Raw genomic sequence first — 24,942 nt, 5'->3', positions numbered from 1 at the left:
TCCTGACCTCAGTATCTGAGGAAAGGGATTTAGGAGTAATTATTTCAGAAGACTTAAAGGTGGGAAGACAATGTAATAAAGCAGCACGAAATGCCAGCAGAATGCTTGGATGTATAGGGAGAGGTATAAGCAGTAGAAAGAGTGAAGTGCTTATGCCGCTGTACAGAACACTGGTGAGACCTCACTTGGAGTATTGTGCGCAGTACTGGAGGCCATATCTCCAGAAGGATATAGATACTCTAGAGAGAGTTCAGAGAAGAGCTACTAAACTAGTACATGGATTGCAGGATAAAACTTACCAGGAAAGATTAAAGGACCTTAACATGTATAGCTTGGAAGAAAGAAGAGACCGAGGGGATATGATAGAAACTTTTAAATACATAAAGGGAATCAACTCGGTAAAGGCGGAGAGCATATTTAAAAGAAGAAAAACTACCACAAGAGGACACAGTTTTAAATTAGAGGGGCAAAGGTTTAAAAGTAATATAAGGAAGTATTACTTTACTGAGAGAGTAGTGGATGCATGGAATGGCCTTCCTGCAGAAGTGGTAGCTGCAAATACAGTGAAGGAGTTTAAGCATGCATGGGATAGGCATAAGGCTATCCTTCATATAAGATAGGGCCAGGGACTATTCATAGGATTCAGATATATTGGGCAGACTAGATGGGCCAAACTGTTCTTATCTGCCGACACATTCTATGTTTCTATGTTTCTAATCAGTCGATAAACAAGAAATCGCTCATTTGTCCGCTGATTTGCATATATCAGGATGAAAGATGTACGATTATCTGCAGCACATCTCCCTGTGTAATCTAAATGAAGGCGGAATGACTGTGGCAGCGATCACTCCTCCCCAGTCAATTTGCACTGGCTTATGTAATAGGCAGATGAGCGCCGATCAAATTTTTTTTTAATTTGCAGCCCCTTGAAATAGAGCGATGTGACAATGCGGCCCCCAGACCAAAAAAGGTTGTGCACCCCTGCTTTAAGTTAACAGGACAAGAAAACCCTTGAACACTATAACAATGGGAAATGGTGCTCTTTATCCACCTGGCAATGGATGACCTAGAAACTCTTTCACCTTTGTTTTTTCCTGAGAACTGAATAAGAAGACTATCAGACACCCTAAAATCCTTAGTAACCTCTAGCTATTTTAAAACTGTACGTCTAACATCTAGAGTGTGAAAGGTAGACTCCCCACAATTTTTTGGGTTATTACAGAAGGACGGAAGGATGATCTCTTGATCCCTGTGAAAATTTGACACCACTTTGGGAAGGAACCCCGGGTCCAATCTAAGGACTATCCTATCTTCCAAGATTCTAAGATAAGGTTCTCTAATCGAAATGGCCTGGATCTCACCCAGCCTTCTTGTGGACGTGATTGCAATTAGAAAAGCTTTTTTGACAGAAAGGAATTTGAGCGGACATTCTTCCAGAGGTTCCTCCTTCATCTCCCTGATGAACAGTGAGACCTTTCTCTGCCCTGGCCTCTGTATGGACAGGAAACAGTGGTGTATGGTGGAGGGGGGGGGGGGGGGGGGTTTAACCTTTTTCTGTTTATGCCCCTACAGGTGTCAATCTCGTTCGGCCTGGCCCTGTCTGTGTTCCAAATCTCGCGCCTGCACCGTACCGGTCTTCAGTCGGCGCAGGTGCACTGAGTGGAGGACGCTCGCTCGGCCGCTCCTTCCTTAGTGCGCCTGCGCCGGGTGTAGATGTGACGTCATCGGCGCAGGTGTGACGTCCTCCTCTCAGTGCGCCTGCGCCGACTGAAGACCGGTACGGCGCAGGCGCGAGATTTGGAACGCAGACAGGGCCAGTCGGAGGAGGAGAGCGCTCACTGGCCCTGTCGCTCAACAGGAGGAGGGGGCGTTTTTTTTAAAAGAGGATGCGGCGGCTACCAGCAAGCAACCGCCCTACCTGCTGGTAGCCAGGTAATTAACATATTATAAAAGTGCGTTTTTTAAAGAAACTAAGCCACAGAAAAAGGTAAGAGCACTATATATTGAATAATCGCACTGTAAGGATTTTAATTAGCCCAAAAATGAAAAATCCAGATGCCACTCCTTCCCGTCTGAACCCTGGCGTATCCCCAAATAACAGTTTACGACCACAATTGGGGTGTTACTGTATTCAGGAGAAAATGGGTAGCAAATTGTGGGGGGATATTCTCCTGTTATTTTTGGTGAAAAAGAAAGTTTGGTCCTAAAAAATATTTTCATAGCCAAGGGTTATAAATTCTATGAAACGCCTGTTGGGTCAAAGTGCTTGTTACACCCCTTAAAAATTTCTTGGGTGGTGTAGTTTACAAAACTGGAATACTTAAGGGGGTTAGGGTACTTTCACACTAGCGTTTTTCTTTTCCGGCATAGAGTTCCGTCACAGGGGCTCTATACCGGAAAAGAACTGATCAGGCATATCCCCATGCATTCTGAATGGAGAGTAATCCGTTCAGTTTGCATCAGGATGTCTTCAGTTCAGTCGCTTTGACTGATCAGGCAAAAGAGAAAACCGTAGCACGCTACGGTTTTTTCTCCGGCGAAAAAAACTGAACACATGCCTGAACGCCGGATCCGGCATTTTTTCCCACAGGAATGTATTAGCGCCGGATCCGGCATTCAGAATACCAGAATGCCGGATCCGTCGTTCCGGCATGCGCATGCGCAGATCGGTAAAAATGCGAAAAATGTACAAGACGGATCCGTCGGTCCGCATGACAAGCGGAGAGACGGATCCGTCCTTGCAATGCATTTGTGAGACGGATCCAGATCCGTCTCACAAATGCTTTCAGGCAGCAGCAGATCGGCGGATCCGGCGGCCAGTTCCGACGACGGAACTGCCCGCCGGATCACACTGCCGCAAGTGTGAAAGTAGCCTTAACAACATTTCTAAAACCAGTTTTGAATAGTTTGAGGGTGTAGTTTCTGATATTGGGGTACTTATGGGTGGTTTCTATTATGTGAGCTCCACAAAATGACTTCCGAACTGAACTGGTTCTTAAAAAATGTATTATGGAAATTTTCTTAAAATTTTTAAAATTGCTTCTAAAATTTTAAACCTTCTAACGTCCTAAAAAAAAAAAATTACAATACCAAAATGATGCCAACATAAAGTAGACATGGTGAATGTTAATTATTGAGTATTTTATGACGTATCACTGTTAAAAGCAAAGAGATTCAAATTTTCATGAACTTTGGGATTTTTTTTATAAATAAAGGTGAAATGTATTGACTCAAATTTACCATTAACATGATGTACAACATGTCACGGGAAAACAGTATCTGAATGGCTTGGATAAGTAAAAGAATTCCAAAGTTATTACCACATAAAGTGACACATGTCAGATTTGCAAAATTAGGCCTGGTCAGGAAGGGGGCAAATGGCCCAGTCTGGAAGTGGTTAAGTCCCCTTTGGCTAAGACAGTGATGGATGGTGCAATCTAAGAGCTCATGTACACGACCGTTGTTGTTTTGTGGGCCGTTTTTCACGGATCCGTTGTTCTGTATCTGAGTTTTTTTTCCTCTGATTTAAGTCCTCTTCCGTTCCATTATTGCACAAAACATATCTGTATTGTTTCCGTATTTTAGTTTTTTTGCGGATCGTATACAGAAACAGTAACTTAATGATCACCAAACACATGAGCAATATGGGCTGGGCATAGCATTTCTAGAGTATGGATCCGCAAAAAACGGATGAAATAAGGATGAAATACGGATGACATACGGATGTGTTCCGTGTGCGTTCCGTATTTTTTGTGGACCCATTGAATTGAATGGGGCCTCAGACCGTGATTTGCGGACAATAATAGGACATGCGCTACTTTTCTGCGGAACAGCCATGCGGACAAACGGAAATGGAATGCACACAGAGTAACTTCTGTATTTTCTACAGCCCCATTGAAGTGAATGGTTCCGCGTATGGTCCGCTAAAAAAAACCGGAACGGAAACGGAAATAAAATACGTTTGTCTGCATGAGCCCTAAGGCCTCTTTCATAAGACCGTTTTTTTTTTCTGTTTGTGGGACATTTTTTACGTTCCGTACACGGTCCGTATATGGAACCATTCATTTCAATGGTTCCGCAAAAAAAAACAATAATGTACTCCGTATGCATTCCGTTTCCGTTTATCCATTCTGTTGAAAGATAGAACATGTTCTATTATTGCCCGAAAATCACGTTCCGTGGCTCCATTCAAGTCAATGGGTCCGCAAAAAAAACAGAACACATATGGAATGTACTCCGTATGTATTCCGTATTCGTTCAGTTTTTGCGGAACCGTCCATTGAAAATTTTAGGCCCAGCCCAATTTTTTCTATGTAATTACTGTATACTGTATATGGCATACAGAAAAACGGAATGGAGACATAAACACAATGGAAACAAAAAAACAGAACATCCGTGAAAAAATACTGGAAAAGGCTTCTTTCACACGACCGTATGGCTTATTCAGTATTTTGTGGTCCGTTTTTCACTGATCCGTTGTTCTGTTTTTTGTTTTTGTTGTGTTTCCGTTCCATTTTTCCAGTATGGCATATAGAGTATACAGTAATTACATAGAAAAAATTGGGCTTGGCATAACATTTTCAATGGATGGTTCCGCAAAAACGGAACGGATATGGAAGATATACGGAGTACATTCCGTATGTGTTCCGGTTTTTTTTGCTGACCCATTGACTTGAATGGAGCCATGGAATGTGTTTTGCGGGCAATAATAGGACATGTTCTATCTTTCAACGGAACAGAAAAACAGAAATATGGAAACGGAATTTATTTAAATGAATGGTTCTGTATACGGACCGTATATGGAAAGCAAAAAACGGCCCGCAAACGGAAAAAAAACGGTTGTGTGAAAGAGGCCAATGTCATGCGGTCGTGTGAAAGAGGCCTAACACTGCTGTACCTTGACCTTGGAGTTTACCGCTAATCTCTTTGGAAGTTGTTCTGGGCTATTTGGTTACCATTCATATTATCCGTCTCTTCAAGTTGTCATCAATTTTCCTCTCGTGGCCACAGTCCAGGGAGGTTGGCTACAGTCCTTACTACTTCTGAATATGTGCAACTGTAGTAACAGGAACATCAAGCTGTTTAGAGATGGTCTTATAGCCTTTACCTTTAATATGTTTCGTTTATAATTTTCTTTCTAGTCTCCTGAGACAACTCATTAGCTTTCTTTGGTCCATGTTCACTGTGGTACACACCATTATACCAAACAGCACAGTAACTTAATTTTCACCCTTCAAATAGGCAGACTAACTGATAACAAATTTAAAGACACCAGTGATGCTAATTACAGGACACACCTTAGTTCAGGGCTGGCCAACCTCCGGCTCTCCAGCTGTTGTAAAACTACAATTCCCACGATGCTCTGCTGTAGGCTGATAGTTGAAGGCTGTCTGGGCATGCTGGGAGTTGTAGTTTTGCAACAGCTGGAGAGACGCAGTTTGGCCATCCCTGCCTTAGTTCAACATATCTTTATAGTCAAATTATTTTCAGTGTTTTAGGGGGTACCATTATACACTGCCTGTCCCAAAAAAAAGTCGGCACCAAAAAAAAAGTCACACACTCTAATATTTTGTTGGACCGCCTTTAGCTTTGATTACAGCATGCATTCGCTGTGGCATTGTTTCAATAAGCTTCTGCAATGTCACAAGATTTATTTCGATCCAGTGTTGCATTAATTTTTCACCAAGATCTTGCATCGATGATGGTAGAGTAGACTGCTGCGCAAAGCCTTCTCCAGCACATCCCAAAGATTCTCAATAGAGTTAAGGTCTGGACTCTGTGGTGGCCAATCCATGTGTGAAAATTATGTCTCATGCTCCCTGAACCATTCTTTCACAATTTGAGCCCAATGAATCCTGGCATTGTCTTCTTGGAATATGCCCGTGCCATCAGGGAAGAAGAAATCCATTGATGGAATAACCTGGTCATTCAGTATGTTCAGGTAGTCAGCTGACCTCATTCTTGGAGCACATACTGTTGCTGAACCTAGACCTGACCAACTGCAGCAACCCCAGATCATAGCACTGCCCCCACAGGCTTGTACAGTAGGCACTAGGCTTGATGGGTGCATCACTTCATCTGCCTCTCTTCTTACCCTGATGCGCCCATCACTCTGGAACAGGGTAAATCTGGACTCATCAGACCACATGACCTTCTTCCATTGCTCCAGAGTCCAATCTTTATGCTCCCTAGCAAATTGAAGCCTTTTTATCTGGTTTGCCTCACTGAATAGTGTTTTTTTTTATGGCTACACAGCTGTTCAGTCCCAATCCCTTGAGTTCCCTTCGCATTGTGCGTGTGGAAATGCTCTTACTTTCACTATTAAACATAGCCCTGAGTTCTACTGTTGTTTTTTTTCGATTTGATTTCACCAAACGTTTAAGTGATCGCCGATCACGATCATTCAGGATTTTTTTCCCTGCCACATTTCTTCCTCGAATACGATGGGTCCCCACTATCCTTCCAGTTTTTAATAATGCGTTGGACAGTTCTTAACCCAATTTTAGTAGTTTCTGCAATCTCCTTAGATGTTTTCTCTGCTTGATGCATGCCAATGATTTGACCCTTCTCAAACAGACTAACATCTTTTCCATGACCACGAGATGTGTCTTTCGACATGGTTGTCTAAGAAATGAGAAGCAACTCATTGCACCAGTTGGGGTTAAATACTTGTTGCCAGCTGAAAGATAATCGCCCATGCAGTAATTATCCAATAGGAGGCTCATAACTATTTGCTTAGTTAAATCCAGGTGGCAACTTTTTTTTTTGGACAGGCAGTGTATTTGTCCAGGTTGTTTTTTAAAATTATTCTATTGAACCACAATTCAAAAGCAATATCCGATTTTCATTAGCTGATTTTTAGTAAACAACTCAGTGTAGTGTTCCAGCATTACAATACACAGAACTACATCAATGTCAGGCTCTTTTGGGTCTAAAATTATGCTGGCAGCTCTTCCTGTTAGCAGAAAGCTTAGTAACCAGCATTCCTTCTGCTACCATTTCAAGTACAATGAGGGTGCTGCAAAGTATCACGGCCAGTCTGAAAAATACAGGACCACAAGATGTACCCTGAGTACCTGGCTCAACATAAAATAACAGTAGTACAGTTTAACTGCCGGAGATGAGCCACTGCCAGGTATATGTGACATGTTTATGTGGAAATAAGTTCTCTAAATGATTAATTCTACTTCCTTGTTTGCTAGGTTCATGACCAAATCTGGGTTACTGCATTTTAAGACAATGCCTGACTGTAGGTAAAGTACTAATGTTTAGCTAAAGAAGAGCAATGGTTTTGGAGTCTTGGGACTATTTTTGATAGGTGGTGCGGCCATCAATTTCAAACAATAGTGTTCAGTGAAGAAAGCAGGTTCTGCCTTGGTACTAATGATGGCCGCATCAGAGTTCACAGGAGCCTACTGTCATCATGCATGGTGCAGAGATACTCAGGACCAACACCAAGTGTCATGGTGTTGGATGCCATGAGCTACCATGGCCGTTTCGGTCTTGAATTCATGAACAAGGTGACACTAGAGAGGCCCGTCGCCACCTGCCATTGGCTGACCCCCCAACACTGGATGTTTACATTCATGCACGGGGAGAAGCAGCGGCGGCCATGTGGGGACCAGGAGAGACGCGGGGAGCCCGGTAAGTAGAATCAGTGTGAGGGGCCCGCCATATGGAGATGCATTTGTTAGTGTCGGATAACCCCTTTAAGTTTTCCAGGTGTTCTTTCTTCATTTTTTAGTAGTCTGTCTATCTGTATGCATGTTTTATGTTGTAAGATGCAAAAAATAATTCAAGAAGTTGTGGCTTTCAAACCCCAGTCCAGCATAAGAATATATATATTTTATGGAGCTTATAGGGCAGGAGGCCCACTACCATCATAAAAAAAAAAAATCCTCTGCTGTCTACTAAATTACATGTAAGAAACTATATTAATTATTCCATAGGCTTGCCATTACAGGTCAATAGTGAATTGACCTGTAATGGCAAATTAGTAGATCAGTGCCAGGATTTGCTATAAGGAGAAGTTCAAAGGTCTCTTGGACCTTAGCGTGGCTTTTTATATCTCTCTGACTAGTTTACATAAAACATGAATTTTTATTAGATACTCATTAAAATATTCTATATCAGGAAATTCTTAACAAAACGCAATTAAAATTCCTCGGAGATTGGAGTGGGACTCTGTGTTTGCACTTTTGAATTGAATCGGTTTTGCCAATACACAGCCTCTAGGGAGGTACCTGATAATTCTCAGGTGGTTCCTCCTTTATTCTCACTTTTTTGCCCTATTTGGCTCCTACCTATATACCAGCTGTATATTTAGCTATGGTCTCCTCTCTGGGATCCCTACTACCTCTCCAATTCCGAATTAAAAACTAAACCTGCATTCCTACATGTTTCGGCGTATCACGGCGTCTTCAGGGGATGGAGTGCAGGATTTGCTATAAGAGACATGACACAGGAGCTCTCTGCTGATCCCCTCACTTTTGACAAACTAGCTGTTGATGGCTAAACCTTCTTCTGTCCACGTCCACTACAGCAGCTCCTTCTCACTGTAGAAAATTCTGCACCATTAGTTACATTGACTGATCTGTGAGTTTTTCGAAGAGCTGTTAGTAATATTACAGTAAAATACTACACTTTTTGGCATCAGGGGTATTTTGTGTGTGACGGGTGAATTGTTGTACAAATTTAAACAAAGAGTTCAACTGAATACATGCACTGCAATTCTGAGCTTGTGAATAATCTGCAGGGTGTGCAACACAAACAGTTCATCTACAAGAAAACAGAGTATTTGCCGATTTAGTGCACTCACACCAACCACTGGAAACTGAAGGAATGGAGCAAACATGATTTCTCTGCCTCAAACAAATAGCAATGTTTTATCTTTATGATAATGGAAATTGGATAGATAGATAGATAGATAGATAGATAGATAGATAATTTCCTGATCTAATATATTTTCTGTTGCCGGTATGTTGTGTATTTTTACATAGGGCAGATGAATCTGAAGTACATCTGCAAAATGAATTCAACCAACAGTTCCGAGATTATGTAAACCCCATTGAGGACTTCTTGATGATCACTACAGAATCAAATGAAGAGCCCCCAGATAAAGTCTTGGATATCCAGCTAAATAAAACAACAGAGTCAGCCAAATCAATGATAACTACCAAAAGGCCACTCAACCAAACACAAGCCAAATCAGACAGAACCAGTCTGGATGTTCCGTCAACAACTTTAGGACAAACCACTTGGAAATCTCTTAAGGCAAATAACTTTACTGCTGAGCCAAAGTGGGAATTTGAGGAGGATTATATCCTGGTGACTTCCTCTCATCATACCGTGAGTACTTTACCCAGCGCCATATGCAGTACGCAGCCCTGCAGGGTGAGGCGAATAGTGAGGTCACAGGGGTAGTTACTAACCGAGGGTGGTTATAGTACTCACAGTCTTTTATATACCCTGGGCAGACGTACAGCAGTGATGGAGAGGCTGGCACAATGGTCCTCTGGGGCACTCTCGGTGTATATAGGGACCAGGCCGGATGGTAGGTGAGGTGCCCTGGATGTTGCAGGTTTTATGTGCCTGGTGGCAAGATCCCTTTAAGTTCGTGACGCCAGTGCCGGTAACGTTGGCACACCCTATTTAATGCAGGAATAATTTAGGAACACAATGTTGTAGTGAACCAAAACTTCCTTTACTGAAACAGTTCAACTATTCACAGTTCTTTAGTTGGTTCCACATATAAAAAGGTATGTCACAGGTGGGCTTTACAATAATGGCAGGCAAAGTCTTTGCAAGATACTCAGAGGGTTAAACACTTACAGATCAGGCTGCACTTTCCTCAGAATCCTGTCTGTCTTTATCCCAAGGCCCGTGTGCCCTATTGCTGGCTTTAATCCTTGGTTAGGGAAAACTTCCTCAGGTATATGTCTCCTTGCTTTAAATAGATCCTTCTGCCCTTCAGCTCTCTGGTTCGGCTGGAATACACTTGGCTCTGCACTGCACCTTTAAGGGAACCTGGTTTCCTTAGGAGGCAAACCCTTCTCCTGGAGGCAAGCTAGAAGCCCGGGCTATCTAGCTGCATGTCAGAAGCTCCACTTCAGCTGCTGCCTAGCTAAAGTCCACACTGACTTCTGACTACAGACTGCTTTCCCTGAACAGGACCTGACTATTTATACTAGGGGTTCCCTAGCTCCCTCTACGGTCTAGGAGGAGGAACTACACCCTGACAGGCCTGATACACAGATAACAGGGAAAATACACATAAAAACATTATATAAAATACAATGACCCTGTCCCGCAGGAGGTAGGAACAACGTGGCCCAATTGACTCTTGTGTAGGCTTATCCAGACTACACCAGTGCCAGATTCCTTCCAGTGCTGGATTTTGATGCCCAATGTACCTTTCAAACCATTATTACCCAGTTTTAACTTTGAGGGAGATTGGAAACTAAGTTTGTTGCCCTAGCCCTCTGGCTAAGTACTTTGGGTAACGTAGAGTGATTGGTGATTATTGTCCCATGTAAAAGGTAGAGATATGTTTCATGTCCAATTCAGTCAGATTTGATTCAGTTCAAATAAATTTGTTCTGAATCAAAAGTGCCCCAGTTGCCTTGAAAAATCATGTATGACCCTCTGAGGTCTTCTAGGATGGTATCCAACCCTTTTTCAGCTCCTTAATGCCAAAATATCATTATTAATGTCAGAGCGTAAGCGGCATTGTGACAAAGTCTAAATGGGTGGTAGCCAGAGGTCACAAACAGCCTGTTTAAAAACACACTGCACTGACAGACTCTAATTTAATTTAAATGCTCCAAAAATACCGGTAGTCCGATTTTGGTGGCAGATGCCATCTTCTCTTTCCTCTGACTTGAGACAAATCACAAAAGTTTTGGATTTACTGAAATTTGATTATTTTGGAGGAGTTCTAAATGAATTTGATTAGTGTAGAATTGGTTCAGTGAAGTCTTGTGTCTTCAAATCTAGGACCAGACATTGTGTGTTCCCTCCACAACAATTGAGTTCTTATGTTTTTATCTCGTTTGCATCTCCAGACCTGCCCGTTATCGATAAAAATTAAAGCTCACAACGTGTCTTGGCTGAAAGAGAGGTTCCTACATGATATCACCATATTTATGGATGCCCACCACTTCAACGATCAGGAGTGGAGAAGATTGGCACACTTCATTCCTCCATATGGCTGGAGGGAGTTAGAGTACCCAGGTAAGGCAGCGATGCGGACATGTTTTTGTCCCTTCACCCTAATGTTCTACATGATTTTAAATGATTATTACAACCAACGTGGGAGTGTTTTGTGCTCATAAAAATGGCAAACTGCCAGGTCCATCAATGCCGTGATATATTTCATTGGGCAGTCTCTGGAGCGGCGCCCAGAAAAAATAGTAAGTGATCTTACATCCATGGACTATGCCCTACATAACCTGCTACTTAATTCATAATGTCTGGACCCATGAAAGGTCCTCTTTAGAGGGCATCTGTCAGCAAATTTGTACCTATGACACTGGCTGACCTGTTACATGTGCACTTGGCAGCTGAAGGCATCTGTGTTGGTCCCATGTTCATATGTTGCCCCCATTGCTGAGAAAAATATTATGTTTGAATATATGCAAATGAGTCTCTAGGAGCAACGGGGCGTTGCCATTTCTCCTAGAGGCTCTGCTCTTTTTGCAGCTGCTGCGTCCTCTACACTTTGATTGACAGGGTCAGGCATTATGTTTTCACTGTCTGGTCCTGTCAATCAAAGTGCAGAGGGGCAGCAGTTGCAGAGAGAGCAGAGCCTCTAAGAGTAATTGCAATGCCCCCGTTGCCCCTAGAGGCTCATTTACATATATAAAAACCTCATTTTTGGGGCATGGCTCTCCTACAGGTACCCAGCCACATGCATCTCCTACACAGGGGCCCCTGCTGCAGTTCCCTGTGTCCTCTCCATGCAGCTCAGTGCACCATATGCATAACATATAGGGCTCTGGAGTGGCAATATCACATGGCGGCCAGGACTCATCTTCGGGGCAGATCTCCACACCTGATGGGAGACCCCTATTACAAGCTGGGCCACTAGATCACAGATATAGGGGACTGTTCCAATGCAATGTACCACGAAAATCCTAAGAGAGCACAGAATTCCGTACAGATGGGGCTTTCCAGCTAAATTGCTAATATCTAAAGAGGGAAGCAAGTTGGTGATATCCACTCCGTCAGAAGCTCTATAACTGATTTCCAAATGGAACCTCACTAGTCCTAGTAGTATGGCGACATCGTCAAAGCCTGCTTCTCCGGCACACTTGGAAGAAGAATGGACAACGGTGAGGAGAAGAAACTCTCCAAATGACTGAACTTATGCGTGAGCATACAAGCTCCCTCTTTCAGCAATATGCTCCTTTTTCCTTTGAGGAACATTATTTTTTTTTCATTGTCTCAGGCCTGTTTGGCCGTTCCTGGGACTATTTGTATTTTCCCCCCTAGTAACGCCTTCTTTGGATCTAGGCGTTAGGTGTTCCAAGAGATGGAACTCCTGTGTTCTGACCTAATATTAAGTGTTTTACTTGTTTGTTCTTACTTATTGTTTGTAGTCGGAGAATGTGCCTTACAGAAGCATAGCGTTGCTCGCCGGTGATGTGGGTAAGTGGAGGTCGCCACCTAGTGGGTCTACTATTACATTACAATGGTACTTAAAATTAGATCAATTAATGCTAAGGGCCTAAATAGCCCATTTAATAGATCTCAACTATGGCGAGAAGCCAATAAAACTAAATCTGACCTTTTTTGTGTAGAGGAGACACATTTACTTGCGAGCGACCTCCACAGACTCAAACATCGTCAATTTCCAGTCATAGTATCAGCAACTGCAGACTAAAAAAAAAAGAGGAGTCTCTATAGCAATACGAGATACCATAGCGTATAAACCAATAGAATCCTACATAGACAAAGGGGGCAGATACATAATTTTGATCTGTGAACTAATAATAATAGGGTATATACTCTTGTAGCCGTATATGCTCCTAATAAGAACCAACTTAGATTTTTCCAAAAACTTTTTTACAAGGGTGAGGAAAGTTAGGAAGGGGTCCCTTCTGTATATGGGAGACTTCAACACACTTATGTGGCCGGAATTAGACTCCTCGGCAACCACTAAAATAACCCTCCCCTCTAGGTTTTTCCGCCTAACACAAAAAGAAGGGCTACTGGATATATGGAGGCTGAAACACTCCAACGAGAGAGATTATAGTTTTTTCTCATCTGCCCACAAAACATATTCTAGAATAGATCTCTTCCTGACAGACTGCAATACATATCGCAAAGTAACGTCCTGTACGATTAGGCACATAGAATGGTCGGACGATGCCCCTTTCTCAGTCACAATCTCTGAACTACACAACTCTCCCCCTACCATTCCTTGGAAAATGAACGGAAGGATTTTACACTCCTCCAAATATCTACTCCAATCTAAGACAACTCTTGAAGAATATTTTGCTCTCAATGATAGGGGGAATACGGGCATTGCTCCAATCTGGTGTGCTCATAAAGCCTTTATTCGTGGCCACTACATTAGCATAACATCCCGAGACAGGGCAGATAGGGAGGCTCAATGTGTACAGTTTACTAATTCTATTATACGGCTTAGTCAAATGAATAAACGGTCATATGATCAAGGTATAGAAAATGAACTTAAGGACTTGCATCATCGGTTACACCTTCTTCAACGTCATAAAGTTGGCTCTGAGAAGACTTAAGGCTTCATACTATGGTCACGATAAAAAAGCTACCTCCCTTTTGCCTTCTAGATTAAAGGCCTTACAGAATAGATCTAAAATATCCTATATTTGCGATCCGAAAGGGAATAAGATCTTTGATCCTAAAGGAATAGTGGATACTATAGCTGGGTTCTACTCCAAATTATATAATTTAAGGGAAGACGAAAATACGCCACAACCTGAGTCCAACGATATTGCTAGGTTCCTTGATTCCGTGAAACTACCCCTAATTGAAGAATCAGAATTGGAGGGCCTATCATTAGAATTCACACAGGCAGAAATAACCTCAGCCATTAAATACAATAAGACTCCAGGTCCAGATGGACTATCCAATGATTAATATAAACAATTCTCCCCAATTCTGGTGCCATATCTTTGCAGATTGTTTAATCACGTGCGTGTAACAGGATCTTTTCCTGCAGAGTTACTTTCTGCTACGATAGTCACCTTACCTAAACCAGGGAAGAAGCCAGATAAACCTGAAAATTTCCGCCCAATTTCCCTCTTGAATATGGATCTGAAGCTGTATGCAAAGATTTTGGCACTCAGATTGGTGGACATTCTCCCTAAACTGATCCATAAGGATCAAGTGGGATTCGTCAAAGGGAGGCAATCAGCAGATGGCACAAGGAGATTTCTGGATCTGATAGGTAGTGCGGAGTCCTGTGGAACGCCTTCGCTGCTGCTCTCACTTGACGCAGAGAAGGCGTTTAGCAAAGTGCACTGGGGATACTTAGAGGCAGTACTGAATAAATTTGGTATTGTCGGTTTGGCACAAAGAGCCATATTGGCATTATATTCTACACAGTCAGCGAAAGTATTAGCATCTGGTTATTTGTCAGATTCCTTCCATATCACAAATGGAATGAGACAAGGGTGCCCCCTTTCCCCCTTGATATTCACGCTGGTCATGGAACCTCTGGCTGAAGCTATTAGGTCTTCAGACAAGATATATATATGGGACTTTCTTCTAGGGTGTCTGCTCAGCTATCTACCCAATACTCATTTAAATGGTCCCAAGAAGGTTTGCCCAGGGGTGTAGCTAACGGCTTGTGGGCCCTGGTGCTAGAGTTCAGCTTGGGCCCCCCTTCCCTCAGTGCATTGTGTGTCTTCTTATGCAGCACAAGGGTCTTTGGGCCCCCTCAGGCTCCTGGGCCCGGTAGCAACTGCTACCTCTGCACCCCCTATAGCTACGCCCATGGGTTTGCCCCATCTTGGAATAGCTCTCACATTTCCCTCTAAAGAATTATTTGTCCATAATTATGTTCCCCTGATTAAGACGATTAAAGCGGATATAGCAGCTTATTCTAAGGTGGAGGTATCATGGGTGGGAAGAGTGGCGATTACAAAAATGATAATCCTGCCTAAAATATTATACCTCTTTAGAAATCTTCCTATTGTGTTATCTAAGAAATACATAATGGATCTACAGTCATTATTAAATGCCTTTGTTTGGAACAATAAGAGATCTAGGGTAGCTGCTTCCACCTTATACAAAACAGAGTCGCAGGGTGGATTGGGCCTACCTAATTTGCTTAACTATTATCACGCTGCAATACTTGATCAAGTTAGGTGTTGGTTTTGTGTAGATGGTTCACCTCAGTGAGTGCAGATAGAACAAGATACTATTAAGCAGGCACCTCTAAAGGATTATTTGATGGCAATTCTTATAAACAACTCATTGCATTCCCTGCCACTGTCACCGATGAAAGCAAGTATACATTCATGGCTTAAAATGGTGGTCAAAAAGCAAATGGTTACCTGGCGTATACTTGATATCACATTAAACATGGTGGAACTGCTTATCCCAGATATCTCCTTCTAGAATTGGGTAGCTGCAGGAATCACTAAAATCCATCAGATTTGGAGTGCAGGAAGATTGGTCCCCTTCTCAACCCTGGCTACCTCCTATCATATACCCAATAAAGAATTTTAAAAATACTTACAACTGAGGTCCTTCTTAAGTTCCATTTCGGCAGCCCTGAAGCCTGCCACATCAGTTTTTGAGTTGTACTTTTTTGGTTCATCTGGTCGTACTAAAGGTTAGTCAAAGATTTACAAACTACTTCTGGAACATGAGTCCACAGATAAGGTATCGAGGCAGGCGAAATGGACCACGGAGCTTAATCTTCCTAATGAAGAGCAAATGGGGCAGGGATCTTTTACTGCAGCACAGAAATTATCGAGCTGCGCAATGCATCTGGAATCCTTGGGTAAAATGCTATATAGGTGGTATATGACCCCCAACGCTTATCACTAATATACTCAGAGATGTCAGCAACCTGCTGGAGGTGTGAAATGATAGGAGATATCAAACATATATTTTGGGGATGTGAAGTGCTGGTGGACATTTGGGATTAAACATTTTCACTGTTAGAGAAAATTTTAGACACCCCGATATCGAGGGATCCGTCTCTCTGTCTACTATTTATAGGGATTGAAAATTTTCCGAGAGAAGATAGGGCCATAATATTTCATATCCTCACAACTGTAAAGACGTTAATAGCAAAACATTGGGGTTCCACTCTAACTACTTCAATTGATGATATAGTACGTAGGGTGGGACCTATGATGCTTAATTAAAACAATGGGCTAAGTGGCTAGCGGTGTATCCGAACTGACACATGGCTGACTAACCTGAATGAGTAATGCGTTATCATTATTAATATTACTGCTGTTACTGAAAATGCTTTGTTTTTCTCCGGCAACTTGAGTTTTGCTGTATTCCTGTTTGTTTTGGATTTTTCCCCTCCTTCTTTTTCTTTCCCCCTTCTCATTCTCTCTCCCTCCCTCCCCTTCCTCTTTGACCCTATTCCTCCCTGGCTGGGACGTAACACTTGTCCACATGTTAATTGGTTAATAGAGCCATCATATTGACATTGGGTATTCATTGCTGCCTTATGAATCATTATTATCGCCTCAAGCACCTTGTGACATGTGTGCATCTGTTGTAACTTGCTATTCCTTTTTGAAATAATAAAATATTTGTGATTAAAAACCTCATTTTTCTCAGCAATGTGGGTACATATGAATATGGGACCAACACAGATGCCTTCAATTGTCCGTAAAAATCCCTATACATTGTAATACGAAAGTATTACAGTGTATAGTGCAAACGATGTTCATGTTCCCTCAGGTGAAAAAAAATTGTGAAAAACTGGGGAATAAAGGTTTTAAGACTATTTTAAACACAGAAAATATTAAACATTAAAAAACCTCTTCCCCTTTCACATACCGTATATTTTTTGAAAAAGATACACATAATGTAATCGCTATCATCGTCCGTAAAGACCAGATCTATTAAATTATCCCATTATTTAACCTGCACAGTGAACGCTGTTAAAAAAAATCCCCAAATGTCAGAATTGTCCTATTTGGTCCCCTCACATCGCAATAAAAGAATGAAAGGTTGCATGTATCCCAAAATGGTATCAAATTAAAACTATACCTCACCCCACAAAACAAAGAGCCCTCACACAGCTCCATAAATAAAATAAAAATTTTTAAAAAAACACCATTGGTATCAAAATATGGTGACACATAGCAATCGTACTGACCCACAGAATAAAGTTAATGTGTCATTTTTCTCACACAGTAAAAACTAAGGCAGAATTGCAAAAAAAAAAAAAGGAAAAAAAAATTGTGGTAGCCTCTTAAACAGATTGTCCGAGAATATCTAACTTTTAACTGATGATTTAATTGCTCCCTACTCCTGTGGTCCTGTGCACTGGCGCCTTCTTCCATCCGCGGCTTGTTTACTTCCACCCAGGCATGGGCATGGTCGCCTGCTCTATTGCAACCAATGATTGGCTTCAAAGGTGACGTGTCCACAGGCGGCACATCACTGCTGAAGCCAGTGATTGGCTGCAGTGGAGCAGGTGAACATGCCTATGACTGGGTGGAAGTAAACAGGCCAGGGACGAAAGATGGACAAGTGGGAGACAGAAAGAAAGACCGGAGCTGTAGGGATCAGGTAGGCCGCGGGCATTGGTCAAAACTTAGGTATTCACGGACAACCCCTTTAGTACCAGTCTAGGCTGTGTCTTTAGGGGGTTAAAGGACATGACTGATGAATCCGTCTTATAAGAAATGTAATGCATACCAGGCAGAGTGATTATTTTTAACCATGACCTTTCTCCGTGATCCAGTGGTGAAGGAAGTGATGTCGGTCCTACCTCATGTTCCCGATCAGCAGCTGCTCCTCGCAGAAAGGAGAGGGAAAGCTCCAGGCTGCGTTACCTGTGCTGTGGTGGGAAATGGAGGAATTCTCAATGCGTCTCGGATGGGAAAAGAGATTGATTCACATGATTATGTATTTCGGTAAGTTCCTTGACACAGGTGACAATGGCGTTCAAAGACTTCACCAATACGACCTCCTCATGTGTATCTATAATGTATCAGAAGATCATTTGGACTGACATTAATCTTATCGAACAGACCTGATAAGGCTTTAAAGGGTTGGTGCCACATTTTAAAGGGGTTTTCCAGGATTTTAATATTGATGACCTATCCTCAGGATAGGTCATCAATATCAGATCGGCGGGTATCTAACAACCGGCACACCCACTGCTCCATGCAAGCACTACCTTCCCTTCGTTGTTCATCTGCTTGCCGTCTCCGGTGAGCAGTTGTAATTACAAGCTGTCCCATGGGACGGCTCATTCCTGAGGACAGGACATCAATGTTAAAATCCCAGAAAACCCCTTTAAGGATAGGATAGGGAATAAAAGCTGCCATACACACTCAATAGCTGTTGGCCAAACTATTCGACTGATGACTATCTCTCTTGATCCCCCCCTTCCCATACATTCGGTTCAGCCATATGTGTGTGTGTAAAGAGGAGAAAACTTCTGCCAGACACCAATGGTGGCGGCTATCTCCTGGATCAAAAGGATCAGGCAAAAATATTCACTTGTCTTTATACTTCTGGTCCTAGCGGTCAGACTTTTAAGGCCACCATACACATTAGTGTATTGTTGGGTGAGCCCATTGAGAATGGCGGGTTAAACTGACTTATCTGCCAGGGGAGAGTCGACTGATAAAGCCAACAATACGCTAAAGTGTATGGCGGCCATAAGAATTTGACCGCTGGGACCTGAACCGACCACGAGAACATTAGTCCTCCTTGTATGACTGGAGCAGAACGGGACTGGATAAGTGAAGGCAAGTACTGCACTCAGCAATCTCTGAAAGTCCAACAGAGAAGAATAGATGCTCGACTGCCACTCCAATACGGGGAGACACAGGACTCCCCATTTTCGTGATCGGTAGGGGTCCCAGTGTTAAAGAGGTTATCTGAGTTATAAAAAAATATATATAGCACTGTAAATCTGATGCACAGCTTAAGATTTGTTTGACGTATTGTGTTGATTTCGTCAATGCAAGGCATCTTTTTGGTGTAAATGTGACATTTCGGTCCTACGTGGACCTTTTTCAAACACTAGTTGCCATAGGAAAAATGAGAGAAAGGTGATATGAGGAAGGGGACTTCTCACCATGTGGTCTCCTAGGAGACCACATGGTGAGAAGTCACCTTCCTCATATTGCAGTGTCCCACTCCTTGATGTTCGTGGGCACTTTAAAGTTATGTATTTGCCAGTGTAATGTATTGTCATATGTAACCTGCATATTCCTATCACAGACTGTTAGGGTGTCATTCCAACCATTCACCCCTAGGTGGTGCTGGCATCACTTAGATATAACAGAAAGGAAGTAGGAGCAAGAAGATAGTGAGAGAGAGGAAGCGGAGTAAGTGAATGGAGGACCAAAACAGGCCTAGTCCACCATGTAGCTGCATTTTCAGCCCCTTGGCTCTGATCAAGCTAAGGGAGTATAGAGAACAGTATCACAGCAGCACAGCACAGACCAGTGAGTCTAGTGGAGGTTAGAGCTAAATTAGCCAATGGACTTCACAAGCACCAGTGACCGTAATTCTTCAGTGAGCACCCTTTCCAAAGAATGGAGCAGAAGACTGATGCCTACCGTTAGGGAGACCGCCCTGTGGAATGCTACTGACCAGTAAGAGTAATTATATTCAGTACCTGAGTGCTAGAGTGTGGACAAAGCATAGACAGATATAGAGAGAAGGAAACTCCTCAAATTACAAGTGCCAAGCCTGTTATAAGGATTACAGTAGATGTTATTGGGATTATTATCTTTGCCAATAAATGAACTGTACTGACTATTCTGAGACAAGTGATTTAAAGGGAACCTGTCATCAACTTTATGCTGACCTTACTGAGTGCAGCATAAAATAGTGACAGAAATGCTGATCTCAGCGATGTGTCACTCATGAGCTAAAAGTATGTGGTTGCCGAGAACCAGCATCATAATCATTGCAGACTGGGCCTGGAAAAGAGTCAAATCTACCTGAGAAGAGTCATGATTATTCATGGTCTCCTGCACTCTCACCCATCTGCTGATGATTGGCAGTTCTTTCCTAGAGAGAAAGGGAGAAAACTAGGTAGAAGACGGTCAATCATCAGCAGGTGGGCAGGGAGAGCAAAAATTGAAATGACAGACCGCTGAAATCAACTCACCTGTCTCTACTTTATGCTGACATTAGTATGGGCAGCATAAAGTTGATGACAGGTTCCCTTTAAGTAAAACTTCAACTGTTTTACTACAACTGATTCCTCATCCTTTCCCCCATTAACCTTTGCACCTAACGGTGCTGGCGTCACGAACAACCGAGGTCCCAGCCTCAAAGCACCTTAAACACCTATACCATCAAGGGCACTTCTACTACCATCTGGCTGGTGATCTCTGTACTAGAGAGTGCCCCGGAGGATTTAGTGCTGTCTTCCCCTTCACTGCATGTCGGCCCAGGGAGGCTCTGCTAACAGTCAGTAAAAACTACTACCACCTCCATCTGCCCATCGTAGCCTCACGTGTTGCCCCTGCAGACCCAGTCTTTGCATTAAAATTGGCGTCACGAACAGAATGCGAATAGGATACCAATCCTTTGTGCCCTATGAGAATAAGCCCTACTTGCTTAATTAAGAGACTTTGCATGTTAAACACCTTTATTGAGCTGAAGAAGTATTCATGTAGCTTGAAATTGCATGGGGATACTATACAAGACCCCTACTACAAAATTGCAGTGTCAAAAGTTGGAAAATCGGATATTTTTGTGTCACTATCACTGCTTGCCGTCACTGAATGGACTGACAAATTGCACCAAAGTTGCCGCCTGAGGGCTTTCTTGACTGTGGTGTTGAGAGAGAGATTGCGAAAATGGCGGACCGCAGCGTGAACCTGCGTGGCCGAGTGAGTCACCCGGAGCCCCAGTCCTAGGACCGAGGAAGAGCGGGTCCGAGAATGTGAGGCATAGGACTGCCAATTGGAAGAAGCCAAGGCATAGAACCACCACCCTACCAGGCTTCCGCCGAACCTGTTGAACTGACTCACCCCACCAGCGGTTGATGAGAGTGCTCCGAACTGTAAGTCATCAGAAAGTTCATGTTAAGAAAAAGTACTTTGAGGAGCTCCCTAAAAAGTGCTCGATTACCCGGTGGACTCCTTACCGGAGCTACAGCGGAAGCTGGTGATTGTGTTCGAGTTTGACAAGGAGAGAGGCTTCGGTTTAATCCAGGAACATGAGTCCGGCTGGGACTTCTTCGTAAACCGAAGATCGGTCAAGAGAGCCTACCTGCCCGAATACCAACACAACTTGCGGGTAGGAGAGATCGTTAAATTCACCCCTGCAGAGGGGCCGCAAGGCTCCTATGCCTCAGGTGTAGTTCTCCCCCTGCCTGCGAAAGATAACTAGGGGGAGGAAAGGCCCAAGGCTGAGGGAGCCTCCGCTGCACCAGCGATACAGAGGCCCGAGGTCCGCAGCCCTCCATTTACGTCTACGCGGGTAAGGTTTCAGAAAACTATCCAGTTCTATGGGCCGGTTGTCGTCTGGCAACCTGCAATAGCCACCAGTGAACCTGACCAACCTTCACAACATCGTCCACGCTCCTAGATGGAGTACCTGGCTCCTATGCCGGAGTTTAAAGCATAGGATGAGGAGATGCGCAGGATGCGCCGCGAGGCTGTGCGACAGAAGATAGAAAGCGTAAGACTCTCCCAATCAGGGCTGGAGCCCACTTCTGAGAAGCCTTCTTACAAGTCTGCATGTTTACTGGATTTGTCATCCGACGAGTGGGATTCTGGGAGCCCCCTGGATACAGATGTGCCCAGCTCACCAGACCCATACTCGTAAGTGTGCCGACTGGCCAAAATGACTTAGCCTCCATGGGAGAGACTATTGTATTAGGATCCAGTCCTGTTGTGTTGGGAAAGGAACTTTTTGCTAAAGTTTTGGCAGTTCCCCAGGCCACATTGGAGTCCTATGCCCCTTGTTCTAACTTTGTTCAGGACTACCTGCTGGATCCCATTGCTGCAAAATATCCCAGTTGCGCACTTTTTATTTTGGTTTGTGTCATTTTACCCTTCTCAGATTTCCTGGGACTTTACCTCAAGTTTACAGCAATGTTTTAAGTAATGTGCCCAGAAAGACTTTCTTCTGTGTCTTATCTTAAGCAACACACATCCTTTTATAAATCAGAGACTTTGCACTTTAAAGAAATTAACCCTGGGATTACAAATATTTATACCCCAAATCTGGGATGGACTTTGTCTCAGGACTTTGTCATGGACTTTATTGCCCTATTTTAAGATCAACGCCCATTTTTGACACTGTCAAGCACAGAAGATGCGTCGCCCCATGAGAGAAGAAAAAGACAAAGATATATGTTATATTATATAAGGTGTATTGTTGTGCATAACCCTTTGCTTATATGAGGTTACCTAAGTGACATAATAGTACTTTAAAATGATGGTATTCATATTCGTGTTTGCGGCGCATATTTTCATATTTTGCAGGTGACGGCGTAGAGACCCACAGCATCCAGCAAGACCAACAACGAGGGCGGCTTATATTAGAGCAGTGGGGGATCCAGTGTCCCACTCCTTGATGTTTGTGGGAACTTTAAACTTATGTATTTGTCAGAGTAATGTATTGTCATATGTAACCTGCATATTCCTATCACAGACTGTTAGGGTGTCATTCCAACCATTCACCCCTAGGTGGTGCTGGCATCACTTATACAGTACAGACCAAAAGTTTGGACACACCTTCTCATTCAAAGAGTTTTCTTTATTTTCATGACTATGAAAATTGTAGATTCACACTGAAGGCATCAAAACTATGAATTAACACATGTGGAATTATATACATAACAAACAAGTGTGAAACAACAGAAAATATGTAATATTCTAGGTTCTTCAAAGTAGCCACCTTTTGCTTTGATTACTGCTTTGCACACTCTTGGCATTCTCTTGATGAGCTTCAAGAGCTAGTCACCTGAAATGGTCTTCCAACAGTCTTGAAGGAGTTCCCAGAGATGCTTAGCACTTGTTGGCCCTTTTGCCTTCACTCTGCGGTCCAACTCACCCCAAACCATCTCGATTGGGTTCAGGTCCGGTGACTGTGGAGGCCAGGTCATCTGGCGGAGCACCCCATCACTCTCCTTCATGGTCAAATTGCCCTTACACAGCCTGGAGGTGTGTTTGGGGTCATTGTCCTGTTGAAAAATAAATGATGGTCCAACTAAATGCAAACCGGATGGAATAGCATGCCGCTGCAAGATGCTGTGGTAGCCATGCTGGTTCAGTATGCCTTCAATTTTGAATAAATCCCCAACAGTGTCACCAGCAAAGCACCCCCACACCATCACACCTCCTCCTCCATGCTTCACGGTGGGAACCAGGCATGTAGAGTCCATCCGTTCACCTTTTCTGCGTCGCACAAAGACACGGTAGTTGGAACCAAAGATCTCAAATTTGGACTCCTCAGACCAAAGCACAGATTTCCACTGGTCTAATGTCCATTCCTTGTGTTCTTTAGCCCAAACAAGTCTCTTCTGCTTGTTGCCTGTCCTTAGCAGTGGTTTCCTAGCAGATATTCTACCATGAAGGCCTGAGTCACACAGTCTCCTCTTAACAGTTGTTCTAGAGATGTGTCTGCTGCTAGAACTCTGTGTGGCATTGACCTGGTCTCTAATCTGAGCTGCTTTTAACCTGCGATTTCTGAGGCTGGTGACTCGGATGAACTTATCCTCCGCAGCAGAGGTGACTCTTGGTCTTCCTTTCCTGGGGCGGTCCGCATGTGAGCCAGTTTCTTTGTAGCGCCTGATGGTTTTTGTGACTGCACTTGGGGACACTTTCAAAGTTTTCCCAATTTTTCGGACTGACTGACCTTCATTTCTTAAAGTAATGATGGCCACTCGTTTTTCTTTACTTAGCTGCTTTTTTCTTGCCATAATACAAATTCTAACAGTAGGACTATCAGCTGTGTATCCACCTGACTTCTCCACAACGCAACTGATGGTCCCAACCCCATTTATAAGGCAAGAAATCCCACTTATTAAACCTGACAGGGCACACCTGTGAAGTGAAAACCATTTCAGGTGACTACCTCTTGAAGCTCATCAAGAGAATGCCAAGAGTGTGCAAAGCAGTAATCAAAGCAAAAGGTGGCTACTTTGAAGAACCTAGAATATGACATATTTTCAGTTGTTTCACACTTTTTTGTTATGTATATAATTCCACATGTGTTAATTCATAGTTTTGATGCCTTCAGTGTGAATCTACAATTTTCATAGTCATGAAAATAAAGAAAACTCTTTGAATGAGAAGGTGTGTCCAAACTTTTGGTCTGTACTGTATATACACAGAAAGATAAACACATATACACACTTATTTACTTACAGGCTGCAGGTTCACCTCCTTCACCTCTGATGTCTCTTGGAGGCTAAAGGACCTTTGTAAAGCAGTAATGGTAGGCTAAAGGACCTTTGATCATGTGACATGATGACATCATCAAAGGCCTACCTTTAGCATACCATTACTGCATTCCAGGTCCTTCATACTGGTATGTACACCTTTTCTAGGACAATTCCGCCCAGGCCGAGCCCCTTTAGATACATTCATACTGGGGGCCTGGCCTGAATTGTACTAGAAAAGTCACTGCTCCCCGGCCCCTTCTCCACTCAGGCCCCGAAGCAGCTGCTTCCCCTGTAGTTACATCACTGAGATGGTTGCAGATGTTCAGTTCCATCCTTCAACTGCCAATAGCTCTATGTACTGTGAGAAGCTGTGCGACAGTTACAGG

General features: G+C 43.2%; 1 protein-coding gene across 1 annotated transcript in view; it reads left to right on the top strand.

The window, feature by feature from the left end:
• The window catches only part of ST6GALNAC1 (ST6 N-acetylgalactosaminide alpha-2,6-sialyltransferase 1), an 80,068-nt gene that overhangs the window by 24,966 nt on the left and 30,160 nt on the right, over positions 1-24,942 (top strand). Inside the window, exons 2-4 of the mRNA XM_044298188.1 lie at positions 9,000-9,348; positions 11,064-11,232; positions 17,930-18,101. Of these exons, the coding sequence (XP_044154123.1) occupies positions 9,000-9,348; positions 11,064-11,232; positions 17,930-18,101 (690 nt within the window). The remainder of the gene's footprint in view (positions 1-8,999; positions 9,349-11,063; positions 11,233-17,929; positions 18,102-24,942) is intronic.

Source organism: Bufo gargarizans, chromosome 6 (genome assembly GCF_014858855.1).
Source record: "Bufo gargarizans isolate SCDJY-AF-19 chromosome 6, ASM1485885v1, whole genome shotgun sequence".
Taxonomy (NCBI): domain Eukaryota; kingdom Metazoa; phylum Chordata; class Amphibia; order Anura; family Bufonidae; genus Bufo; species Bufo gargarizans.
Note: the sequence above shows the minus strand (reverse complement) of the source record. Positions and strands in the feature narration are given on the sequence as shown.